This window comes from Manduca sexta, chromosome 17 (genome assembly GCF_014839805.1).
Source record: "Manduca sexta isolate Smith_Timp_Sample1 chromosome 17, JHU_Msex_v1.0, whole genome shotgun sequence".
Classification (NCBI taxonomy): domain Eukaryota; kingdom Metazoa; phylum Arthropoda; class Insecta; order Lepidoptera; family Sphingidae; genus Manduca; species Manduca sexta.
In genome coordinates, this window is record NC_051131.1 from 8,892,980 (window position 1) to 8,905,677 (window position 12,698).

The following is a 12,698-nucleotide window of genomic DNA, read 5'->3' on the forward strand; positions in this document are numbered from 1 at the left end:
CGAATCGAAACATCTACTTATTCCCCGCGAGATACTTAAGAATTCTTGGCAGTCAGGAGTTCTGGAAACATTCGATATGTACATAAAATCGGAAATAATTCATGATTTGAGATTTAATTTGAATAATAACTTTTGTTTGGCAGCGGACATCGCAGAGGCCCTGAAGACCAGTCGTCAGGCGTCTGGCCACGTGATTAGTGGTCTCTGTTGACAGTTAAAGCGATAAGCCGGCGCCGTGGCGCCTCTGGCAATCACCTGGCATCTCAGTTATTTCGTTACATCACTACTGCCAAAAACGTAACGTACGCATTTTAAGGTTACAGTTAGAGGTAAGTTTTAATATAAAACTTTTAATACTAACATTAAGTTATAAAAATAACCCTATAATAGTCATGGTTCGAGCTCCAGCGACAAGTTTATTATCAATGAGTCACGCTAGTAATATTTTTTTCGTACGGTTGGTAGCGCCGCTCGATGCCATAGTGTTGCTAGTTTACTGTATGAATCAATGTCGCTTTATGGTAATACATCATGGTGTGTGTATGTCAAAATTTGTATATAATATTTTATGTTGTTTATATGCGACGTAGCTGAACATGTACTTGAAGACTTGGAATAAAAATGTAGTACTCAAAAATTTAAATTAAACTATTTTTCGAAGTTTATCGCGGTTTATATTTTATTTTTCTTCCGATGTTTCTAAGGCTTTGCAGCGTGCGTAAATCGGACCACCAAAAGCTAAAATTCAAAAGTTGTATAATTGTAAAAATGTAGGTAGATATTTACGGATGATTTACACCTCAGTCCCCCGTGAGCACGAAGGCTGCAAAGTCTTCGAAACGTCGGAAGCAAACTAAAATTTTAAAACCGCGATTAAATCCGAAAAATAGTTTAATTTTAATGCCTAACATTCGCGTAAACGTAAGAAAACATTAGTACTAAAAATTTGTAATTTACGTTTTTTTACAGCTATTTTTGTTTAACTGTCACACTGGTTTTTAATTTCATGCAAATATTTGAATATGCGAAAATAAAATTATTTAATAAGAGTACAATTTAAAATATGCGCATTTTTTTATATCTTGCATTTTTAATCACAGAACACAAATTTTAGCAATATGTATTTTCACCAAATGGGATTTTAATATTACATGTAATACTATTTCTGCTAATGATATCTTGTTGTTTATCAAGAATTCTCCAGTGTCACTCCTATAGATAAATTGAAAAGAATTAATGAAGAAACATCCATGAACCCGGCAGTGGCGAAGGATAATTTTTTTTCAAAAGGTAAACCGACGCAAAAAAATTGGTTTAGTTAAAATATCGGGTCCAATTTAACAGAAAAGAAAATTGGACAAACCTAAATAAACCTAAAAGGGAACCCGATAGGAATCGGATTGTTTGGACCCTTCGCCACTGAAACTCGGTAACAAAAAAGCACTAATAAACTGCCAATAACTTGCCATTATTCTTCATACCAAAAATTTTATTCTCTTATATTATCTATTTTTTTTTTACTACAGTTGAAAAATAACAATTTTGTAATATTTATGAATTTCTTTTTTTATCGCCTTACATAGAATTGCTGCGGCATCACGTATCACATTTAATATATCCGTAGAGTGAAATAGTAACAGTCTGATGAGTTCATGTAATACGAATGTGCGTCATTCGCTCCAATTAATGTGCAGGTTATGCGACCTTCATTGAATTTTTTTTCAAAAGGCAGAGATTTCGCTGTGCGGTTTTTTCTGAGCTAAAAACCACATCAAAATCGGTCTATTTGTTACGAAGCTTGGCTGCAGACATGCAGACAGATACCCCTTAAACTTAATACACCCATCTTATTCCTTCAGGGGTATTATACAAATGGTATGGCTTTCGATCGGTTTGCTGAAGTAGAAATTTTGATAATGCCGATGAGTTATTGCTTTAAAATAATACCACAATAAAATCTAGAATCCTATGGTAAATAATGAGATAAAATAAGTAAAGGACCAAAAGAAGTTCAGGAATGTCTTCTGGCATTTACGATGATTATGTCATGGCGATCAATCTCAAGTAATTGTCTATTCAATTTAATGAGGTACTTTTTTTCTAGCTGACAATGGACCTCTTCTTTATATGGTTGGTAACATTCGTGGCAGGATTTTGGATTTGCAAAAAAATAAAAGAATGGCAAAATTTACCTCCTGGACCTTGGGGCTTACCTATATTGGGCTACCTGCCCTTCATCGACCCTCGTCAGCCCCACATTACATTAACAAAATTATCCAAACTATATGGCCCCATCTATGGATTGAAAATGGGAAATATTTATGCCGTTGTTTTATCTGATCACAAACTCATAAGAGATGCCTTTGCCAAAGAAAACTTCTCAGGACGAGCACCCTTGTATCTGACTCATGGAATTATGCATGGGAATGGTAAGTGCCTTTTTTATATGCATGCAAGATTGAATCTCCTCGAAATCGTTCTCAAACAAATATGATAATGTAATCTCCGTAGCGCTTGCAACATCTTTCTAGACGCTTTTGTAGATATTAAAATAAAATGGACAACAGAGCAGGATAGTTTCTCTTGTGTATTTCTTGTGTAGAGCATTATGGATAGAGAGGGATGTCATCTTAGGATAGCGCTGGAAAAAATATATTCTGGGGTGATGTTTAAACTTATACTAAAATATATTTTTTACATACCTATTTTCCCGTTTATGCAGTCTAATGAAATTGATTATTAATAGGGACGAAGAGATTTATATTTAAAACTTGTCATTTTGAATATAAATTTCTGCATAATGGTTAATAACTAGTATCAACAACAAATACTTTGAAAAGTTTTAAATTTTCACAAACTATAGACTTCCTATCTGATATTATTTTATTAGTTAAACATGATAATTACTTAACAACGCGTCGAAATATTTGTACAGATTTACATTTTGGTAAAATCTAAATTGCGCTTTATACAAAAACACCTGACCCTTACTTTACTACTCTACGTACCAATGATTACAACATTTATAAAGGGGGATTTTTTGTTTAGGTGTCTCACTACCCACGTACAGGGCGACCTTCTCACGCCACGCGGATGTGTCAACACATAAAGACATTGAAGTAGTTAAGAAACTTGTTAAAGAGAACAGATGTATCGTTTACAAAGACTTTTTTTATTTGAATGACGAGACTAGCTTGCCGCCTGATGGTAAGCAATACGACGGCCCATGAACAATTTAAACACCATCCAACACCTTGAATTACAAAATATTGTTTGGTATTTCATTGGGCTCGACATCCTGAGACGTTAAATATTTAGTCTTATTATGTCTAGTAGTTATATTGGCTACAGTGTCCTTCAAACCGGAACAGTTACTACATGCTGCTGCTTAGCGGCAGAAATAGACATTGCGGTGGTTACCTAGGCGGACTCACATATAAGAGACCTACCACTAGTACCAATGTTTAAAAATTTGACGCATCAGCGGTTCTGTTTGAGTAGAAATATCCGTTTGGATATCGCATAGTTACAAGTCTAACTAAGTCTCAAAAGGGCTTTGTAATATGGCAGTGAAAAGAATTATTAACTGAGGAAAGTGTGGATAAATTGAAAGAATTACGAAAATAAAACTTCTTTAGTGATTTACATATTAACAATTGATCGTGAATTTTGAAAAAAGAAAGTATAACTATATTGTTATTTTGGTGTTCGGTTCTTGAAAATAAATCGAAATTGTATACTTTTAATGTTGCTATTGCAACCCTTAACCCACTATTAATTATAATTATATAGTCCCATTTACATATAACTATGTTGGTTGCATGCTCTATTTATTCAGTTCATATCGTATGGAAAATCTAAGTCTCTATAATTATAATTGTAATCGATCACAACAGTAATAATGCAAGCCGTCAGTACTAGTATCTATAAATATTTATTTTGTATTGAGGTATAAATATATTTATTGTGTAATAAGGTTGATAATAGGTTACATTAATCCTATTTGTATTCAGGTATCATCTGCGCTGAGGGAGGGCTTTGGAAAGACCAGAGGAAATTGATCACGACTTGGCTGAAAAGTTTTGGAATGAGCAAACATAGTGCATTACGAGATAAGTTGGAAAAACGAATAGCGTCTGGTGTTTACGAATTGCTTGATGTAAGTTCTTTAACTTTATGTGTGGTTGAATTATTGGATTATTTTTCTAGATATAACTTCCTCGCTATTCTAATATTATAATATGATGCTATCATTTTATAAAACTATGTTATCTTTTAAATACGTCTATATTGTGTCCTATGTTCTAAATTAAATGTTTATTGTTGTGTTTAATATTACCTATTGGTGTTGCAGAGTATAGAAAAATCACCAAAAGAACCAATAGATCTACCTCACATGGTATCTAATTCGCTTGGAAATGTAGTCAATGAAATTATTTTCGGCTTTAAATTTCCCTCCGACGACAAGACTTGGCAATGGTTACGACAAATACAAGAAGAGGGGTGTCATGAGATGGGTGTCGCTGGCGTTGTGAATTTCTTGCCGTTTGTAAGGTAATAAAACAAAACAAACATATAAATACTTAAATAACTTCGGTTTAATTTATTCAGTCATCAATATTTTCCAGATTTTTCTCGCCAACTATTAGAAAAACGATTCAAATGTTAATTCGCGGTCAAGCGCAAACTCATACTCTATATGCAAGCGTTATAGCGAGGCGTCGTAATATGTTGGGGTTGGAGAAACCCAAGGGAGCCGAGCACCTGCCACACAGCAATCTGTTCAACGAATACCCAGACGGCAAACTTAAATGTATAAAATATAGCAAGCATGCGCCGAACACAGAGCACATCTTCGATCCAAAAACTCTCATTCCCACTGAAGGCGAATGCATATTGGACAGTTTTTTGTTGGAACAAAAGAAAAGGTTCGAGAATGGCGATGAGACTGCGCGGTATATGACAGACGAACAACTTCATTTTCTGTTGGCCGATATGTTTGGCGCCGGCTTGGACACCACGTCAGTCACACTTGCCTGGTTCTTGTTATATATGGCCTTATACCCTGATGAACAGGTGCAGATAATTTACGTTATGTCATTGTGTGATACATTTGATTGCACATTCAGCCGATATGTATTAACTAGTATTGTATATTTGTTGTAGGAAATCGTTCGCAAAGAAATTCTATCGGAATACCCAGAAGAATGTGAAGTGGAGAGCTCACGACTACCGCGTCTCATGGCAGCTATTTATGAGACTCAGCGAATACGATCCATTGTACCCGTCGGCATACCTCATGGATGTTTGGAGGTTTCATTTTTATATTGCTTCTGTTTACTGATTTGATTTATAAGGGCTATAGTACAATTGTTTAAACAGAATGATACCTGAAACCTATGTTCATTATTTAGTATAATGAAAAGTCAATAGTAGAAAATCGACGCAGAACAATAATTGTAAGAAATCTTGTATTCTCCGAAAGAATTAAAAAATAGGACTATTTTTAATGGAATACATTTGTTTATGAATTGCCAAATAAATAAATAAAAATAAATTAATATTTTCCAAACCGAATTAAGTTCACTCTGTCAGTGCAATACGTAAATTTAAATTAAATAGTCATCATACATATTTTATTTATTTTTATTTATTGATTTAATAGCTTTATTGTACACCATATACAAAACACTGTGCTTAATATTAAAGCAATGAAGGCTGAAAGGAGGTACAATTGGCGGTAATTAATATATTAATACAATTACATTTTTGTAGACATTTGTGATAAATATTCTCAAAAGGATAAGTAGAAGGATTTTTCCAAGAAATCCTCATAAGTAATAACTTACGATTAAGGGCATTCCCTTATGATAACACATCCCATTCCGTAGAAATTACAAAATGTATAATGTCCGACTAACGACTTCTCGACCTGGTTATCAAACTTTTGACCTCTGTGTTATACTCGAGTCCGAGTCCGCTAAGTCGAAAGAGAGATTTGGTGTCATATTTTTTGATTATTTTGCAAGAATCCTGTTGTAGTTCAAGCGAATGAGGTTGCGGACAACTGCTAGTTTTCTTATAAGGAATACAGAACGAACTGAACCTTATAATTTCGGTGATACAATTCGATTTACTACTGACATTTATTGAAGCATAAAATTATGTATACCTATAACAAGATACGTGTGCAAGCTGTCAGGAGTGCGTGAATCATTCTTGTTAATCGTTAACAACAGGAATGGGCAAATTAAATGCGCGAGTTATATGCTCTTATTTTCTGCAATAAATAGATGGTTTACTGCTTTTTATTGACTCAATATAAGATCTTAATAAAAAAATCGAGAATATTAAAGAGTAAAAAATGAACAAGCGTATACGTATGATATGACAGGTTTTCATACTTCATTTATAAGGAATTTAATTGAATTTGGCGTTTATACAGCAAATAAGGAATGCAGGCAAAATCCTCAATCCTCAAGATTGACAAATAAAAAAATTCGATATAATTTCATATACAAACGCTTGGTTCCTAAGCATTATAATTATAATCAGGGCGTCTTATTCCGTCTACGGAGACTTATCTGTCTTTTTACCATTACCGTTCCAATTCAAGGGCAGCTTTGATAGCCGTATAGGCAAATAGAGGATTTGTTGATCCTTTAACTTCTTTTAGTATAATAGTCTTCCTTCGATTAAAACACCCGTAATTGCAAAAATACGGATATGCCCCCATAGACGGAATAGGGCCCATATTAGTTCATAAATAATCGAAACAAGAATGTGAAGCCGGCGCGGTAGCGAACATAAACTTTTATTAGTCGTATTTATTATACATCCCAACAAGCAATAGTTATATTATGTACATAGGTATAACCCTTGCCATTCACACGAGTAACAATGACTCAAACGATTGAGCTTCGATTACACTTATTTCGCGGAGCGTGTGATGATTCAGAGTTTTCTTGCAGGATACATATCTCGGCAATTACAAAATTCCGAAAGGTGCTATGGTAATACCTCTGCAGTGGGCCTTACACATGGATCCGGATGTGTGGGAAGACTCGGAGGAATTCAAACCGAGTAGGTTCCTAGCGCCGGACGGTAGCTTGCTAAAACCGCAAGAGTTCATACCTTTTCAAACAGGTATTGTTACACTTTTTCTCGTATATATTTTGCGCTCCGACTTTAATGGCCTTATCATTAAATATGAGTTTTAAATTTATCATTATGGATAATAATAATCTTGATTCTGGGGGCTTGGCTAGCGATAACTGATGTAGATTATTTTACACGAATAAAATTTATTATAATTATTATTAATTAAGAAGTTAAGAGTTTTATATATTTACTTTCTACTATAAATTAAATCCTTGTACAGTTTATTATTGTACTATTGATAAAGATAAAAATCCGATTCAATGGTGTTAGTGATATCAACAATATTATATTACTTTTTTTATATATTTTATAAGCAAGAGATATTTATTACGGAAATAAATTTTGATTTTTGCGTAAAATCTTTAATAGAATTTGTCTTGATTGATTCATTTTACTCTGAATAGAATTCTATAATATGTTTAATTAACGCTCAATGTAGTTTTGTAAAATCTTATAATATTTTTGTTGTTATTTTTATTGGTATATTTTTTCAGGTAAACGTATGTGCCCCGGCGATGAGCTCTCTCGGATGCTGGCGAGCGGCTTTATTGCTCGTTTGTTCCGCCGTAAACGTGTCCGTCTGGCTTCTATACCATCTCAGGAAGATATGCAAGGGACCGTCGGAGTCACGCTGGCGCCCCCGCGTGTTCAATATTTCTGCGACCCAATATGAGGGGTAATTTAATACAATTAAGGCTGATTTTCCCTGGATCAGATAAAAGTTGAAAGTACCGCTAAAAAAATTGCAGTGGTTTTGGATAGAACAGTTTATTTGAACTCTCTGTATAGTGAGGTTATAATGTTTTTTAGGCATAACTTTTAACTGACTATTATAAATCAGCCCTGTTTGTTTTACCATTGTAGTGATTTTATTTTGTTTGTTTAGTGTAGTGGTGATTAGCAAATTGAAAATAAATTATTTTCAGAAAATTTTGTAGTGTTTTTAGTTTTTCAAATGTTATTTAGTGATGTGAGGATAATATTTAAACAAAATATATAATTTCATACAGTATATTTTCGTAAATTTCTTCTTTTAATATTTTTTAACTAATTTACAATTTAGATTAAAAAATAAAGCATTACGTACAAAGCTTAGGTAAAACATAATAATATGAACTAATGGTCTTTCTAACAGAATGTAATCTGATAAGCTGCCAACTAAACAGACTTACTATATTAAAGTTCAGTACAAAGCAACTTGGTTGCGACAAGATGAAGTTTTAGCAGACTAACAGTAAACTTAGATTTGTTAACTATTTCCTACTAGCGACAACATGCTCTAGACTAGTAGCTGATCCCTACTCTACCTGGAATGTTATTTATACTCCCGATAGGTACAATATCTTAAATTATACTTGTTTAGATGAACACTTTTATTTCTTAAAATTAAACCTTAATTGTAACGCAACAAACATGAGATCACACACAACAGACAGCACTCTCGCAAGTGATAGCTACTAATAAATAATGACATACATTTTATTTTGGTATAGGCACTAGATCTTACACGATAAATCTTAAATTACATGCATCCTTCATGGTATAGTATTTAGATCCTATTTTTCTACAATCTATCATTCATTCTAATACTGCAAACACACATCATTTTCATAATCTCAACGATGGGAATATTGGATAAATCTAAACATTCGGTTTACTATTAAATTGAACACTTTATGCACAGCCTCGACGATCGGTGGCGCGATGTCGTCACTTATAAACACTTAAATATTATATGGTTGTCGATGCGCTCTAAAACGAGTGATCTCTTGATACTGGTGGGTGTTTGGCGTGGTAGGGCGCGGCTCGGGGTTCAGTGCGAGCCGACGTGGCGCAGGTGCGCGTGGTCGACGGGCAGCGCCGCCCCGACCAGCGGCGCGCCGGCTCGCGACAGGAACTGCACTCGAAACGCTTGAGGTGAGATGGTCGCGCCCACCGTGCCCTCCAGCGATGGGGGCGCGTCGCCTTCCACCATTTGGATGTCGAACTGATGCATCATGCATGAGAAGAACATGAACATTTCCTTACGCGCCAGCACGTCGCCCAAACACATCCGCCGACCGACACCGAACGGCATAAAATACTCTGGACGCCTGATTTTACCGGTGTCATCGAAGAATCTGCTTGGGTTGAATTTGTTAGGTTCGTCCCACAGGTTAGGGTCCATGTGCACGCAGTTGATGAGAGGAACGACTTGAGAGCCAGCTGGAATCCTGTAGCCGTTTAAGTGAACGTCCCTGATGACAAAGATAAATTATTGTTTAGCCATTTAAAATATTTTTTAATTGTTGATATTTTATTATTGATTTGGTGTCAATATTTTTTGATAATAATACGTACCTCGTAGGAGAGTGAGTTGTTGCCAGAGGAACGATGCTGGACATGCGTAGAGTTTCCAAGATTGTTGTTTCAGTGAACGGGAGGTTTGGCATATCTTCAATAGAGGGCAGACGGTCGCGGCCAACCACAGCATCGAGCTCTTCTTGCACTCGCTTTTTCACATCGGGGTTACGCAACATGAAAACTATCATCCACAAAAGGGAAGACTTGATGGTCTCCATGCCGGCGGAGAAGAGGTCGCCCAGGATTTGTTTTAATTGTAATTCTAAAACAGATATGGAATATTTAATATCGGATTCAAACATGTAATAAAATGTTATAAGGTATTTGTCTGTTTAAAAACTTACCATGATCGCGGCCCTCAAACAATTCTCCTCCTCTTCCTTCACGCTTGGCTTTTTCAATCTCGATCAAATAAACATCGATTAGATCTCTCACATTGTTGACATTAAGAGTTTCGCGATGTTCGTCGATCAAAGTTTGGTAAAAGGCGAACATTTCTTCACGATTTTTTGCGACTTTTTCTTGAGCTTGGGCTTTGCCGGGAAGGTACTGTAAACAAATAAACAAAAATTTAATATCATTCAAACAAAATATAAATTTGATTGAGATATATTTGGCATAATTTCGAGTAGCATGAAAAAAAATATGACAATGCAAATATACTCACGTTGTAAAGAGGGATGTATTCGCCGTAGTGGACTTCGCCGAAAAGTCTCATCCCTTCTTCAATTAAATGATTCATTCGTTCAAACCGCACGTCCCCTTGACTAAACCGCACCGACATGGTAATGCCGCAGATAACGTTGGACACGCCCAACGCAAGAAGAGGGTTTATGTCTATGGGAGTGCCTTCTGACCGGTGCAAGTTCGATATTAATTCGTACACTTCATTCTGTTGAATAAAACGATTTATTAGTAATTTATTACATATTGTTTATACCAATATCATTTGAATGCTGTATTTATTAAGCAAAAACATTAAAATTGATAAGCAAAAAGTAATGCACGAACCTTAATTCTTCCCTCCATGATTTTTTTGCCATTGCCCATGTAAGTGACTCCGAATTCACGCAGTTTGTCGTGAAGGAATCGGCGCTGGCTCTTCCAAAGACGGCCTTCGCTGTTGATGATGCCTGAAACGAAGGAGGCGTTAACAACGGCTTCGACGCATGAAGGCGGCGCGTGCTATGGCGGGAGGGCCGCCAGAGTACGCGACGCCCACATGCACATGTGCACGGGCCTCTGTATGCACTCTCACTTTATTATTTTATTGACCGTGGTGAAAATCGATTAATCTAACAACTAAAATGTGAATACTAAGTTAATGACTGTGCAGCTGAGATAAATTCGTTTAGATATATAATATAGAACAATAAATGCTGTTAGAGAAAACGCTACTTTGCTATAAAAAATGGTAATATTCACCTAAGCCGTCCAAAGTATGCATCAGCGGAGTGTTAGGCCTCCCAGTGAATTCTTCACGTCGGAAAGCTTCCCTGATGAGTTTGTAGTCACTGAGTACGATGGTCAACTGATTTCCGAGTCGTGCAGAAAAGAGTGCTCCGTAGTTTCTCGCCAACTCCAGGAAGGTCTTGTGGCGAACTCCGAGGAACGGCAGGTAGCCGACGACAGGTGGAGACCACGGGCCAGGGGGCAGCTTGCGCATCTCTCGCACCAGCGCCATCAACCGCGCTGCCAGCAGCGCCGTGCCGACTGCCACCAGCAACGGCACCGACGTACGCGTCACACAGTAGTTCAACACTTGCCATAGGCCCCACAATATTTTAGAATTTGTAAGCATCGTAATCATATTTAATCTTAGTGTTTATTGGAATCGAAGTGAAAACTTAGTTGTGTTTAGTTGTAAACGAAACGTTACATTCGTGCGCGGAACGTAAATCGCGACAGTGCGATGTCAAGAACACTGTGATTGTATATCGCGTGCGACTGACGTCTGCGCACTGGCGCGCCGCTGGCGTGGCCTTGCGAATAAATAGTACGCGCGGGGTGGCGCACGCGCAGGCTCGTCCCAGCGGCCGCTCCTCTCTCCGCCGCTTTTCGGCCAGCTTCGTGCGCTACGAAACCCGTAGCAAACTCTCGTAGAACATGTAGACTTCATTTTTTTGTGCTAAGGGCCTATAGCTTAAATATGAATGAATAGGCGCTCACAATAATATTACATAATGCGTAATTGAGTTTATAATACATTATAATTATGTGCGCTGCTGTGAAAAATACAGGACAGGACATTAAATACATGAGTTACGTAGAGGTGGTAAGAAGTATAGGAACTGCGTTGGGTAGTATTATTTATATACGAATTTATGAATTTAAATTATTCCAAAAATTTAAACTCTTTAAAAGAAAAGAAACCTTCTGAATTGATGTCATGGACCCAGCACGGAAAATAAAGGACAATATTTACTTATTACAGCTTATAAAACCAAAAGTTATACCTATTTTCAGAATTGAAAAAAAAATAAAATCGTTCATATTATTAAAATCTGTCTTTCTTTTATGATCATCTTAGTAATGTATATCTTAACATTTTTTTTATTTCACTAGGACTTGCTCGCGGCTTCACCCACATGAAAAGACTTTCCCGCTAGAAAAGTCCCTAAATCACTATACCGATTCACAATGCTATCTGAGGGACGCCAGGGCCATCTATTTAAAAAATTACTGGGATAAAAAGAGGTTTATGTATGAACCCAGGACATGGTCTATTTGTGTGCCAAATTCCATCCTAATCCATTCAGTTGTTTCTGCGTTTATTTTTAACACACATCTAACCATTTTCATAATTTTTCGCATTTATAGCATTAGTAGGATAAGTAAGATAAATTTAATAAGAAAAATTCATCACAGTTTTACTTTATCTAAAAATACTGGAAACCCTGGAACTATTTGTAATGCAATTTTCAAGTATAAACAGTGCAATATTTGGCAGATAACTCAAATATTTTTCTAAATTATTTACATGTTCTCGCTAAGGCCGAATGGTTTTAGTTTAAGTTTGACTGGTTTAATAAATTTTAAAAGTAGGAAATAATGTTATCCAAACATTGGTGTCCAAGCAATACTGTGTAAAATTGTTTTCGGTTGGATAATTTTGGCCATTTTCTGTAGAGCATGGTAATGTATTCTTGAATGAATTATGTCATATGCGTACGTTACGGACCCTGGCAACAAAC

At 36.1% G+C, this 12,698-nt stretch overlaps 3 protein-coding genes across 5 annotated transcripts in view; 2 read left to right on the forward strand and 1 right to left on the reverse strand.

Annotated features, from left to right (window-relative positions):
- Positions 1-329, forward strand: part of LOC115443470 (transmembrane protein 17) — a 54,836-nt gene extending 54,507 nt beyond the window's left edge. The window contains exon 5 of the mRNA XM_037439499.1: positions 144-329. Coding sequence (XP_037295396.1) covers positions 144-164 — 21 coding nt within the window. The 3' untranslated portion in view covers positions 165-329. The remainder of the gene's footprint in view (positions 1-143) is intronic.
- LOC115443466 (cytochrome P450 306a1) lies at positions 157-8,091 on the forward strand. Of its 3 annotated transcripts, none has more exons than XM_030168879.2 (8): positions 157-329; positions 2,105-2,429; positions 4,014-4,159; positions 4,355-4,554; positions 4,629-5,076; positions 5,167-5,313; positions 6,972-7,146; positions 7,656-7,885. In XM_030168879.2, the coding sequence occupies exons 2-8, from the start codon at positions 2,111-2,113 to the stop codon at positions 7,832-7,834; spliced, it is 1,614 nt and encodes a 537-aa protein (XP_030024739.1). In that variant the 5' UTR covers positions 157-329; positions 2,105-2,110; the 3' UTR covers positions 7,835-7,885. The 3 variants fall into 3 exon arrangements, with proteins under 3 accessions (XP_030024739.1, XP_030024740.1, XP_030024741.1); XM_030168880.2 differs by lacking the exon at positions 157-329 and adding an exon at positions 988-1,290; XM_030168881.1 differs by lacking the exon at positions 157-329 and having other exon boundaries at positions 2,104-2,429; positions 7,656-8,091.
- A 100-nt stretch (positions 8,092-8,191) lies between these two features.
- LOC115443463 (cytochrome P450 18a1) lies at positions 8,192-11,481 on the reverse strand. Its single transcript, XM_037439500.1, has 6 exons — positions 10,930-11,481; positions 10,516-10,637; positions 10,172-10,396; positions 9,849-10,053; positions 9,502-9,766; positions 8,192-9,398 (listed from the first exon to the last, which is right to left on the reverse strand). Exons 1-6 carry the CDS (start codon positions 11,312-11,314, stop codon positions 8,975-8,977), a joined length of 1,626 nt encoding a protein of 541 aa, XP_037295397.1. The 5' UTR covers positions 11,315-11,481; the 3' UTR covers positions 8,192-8,974.
- Positions 11,482-12,698: the final 1,217 nt, after the last annotated feature.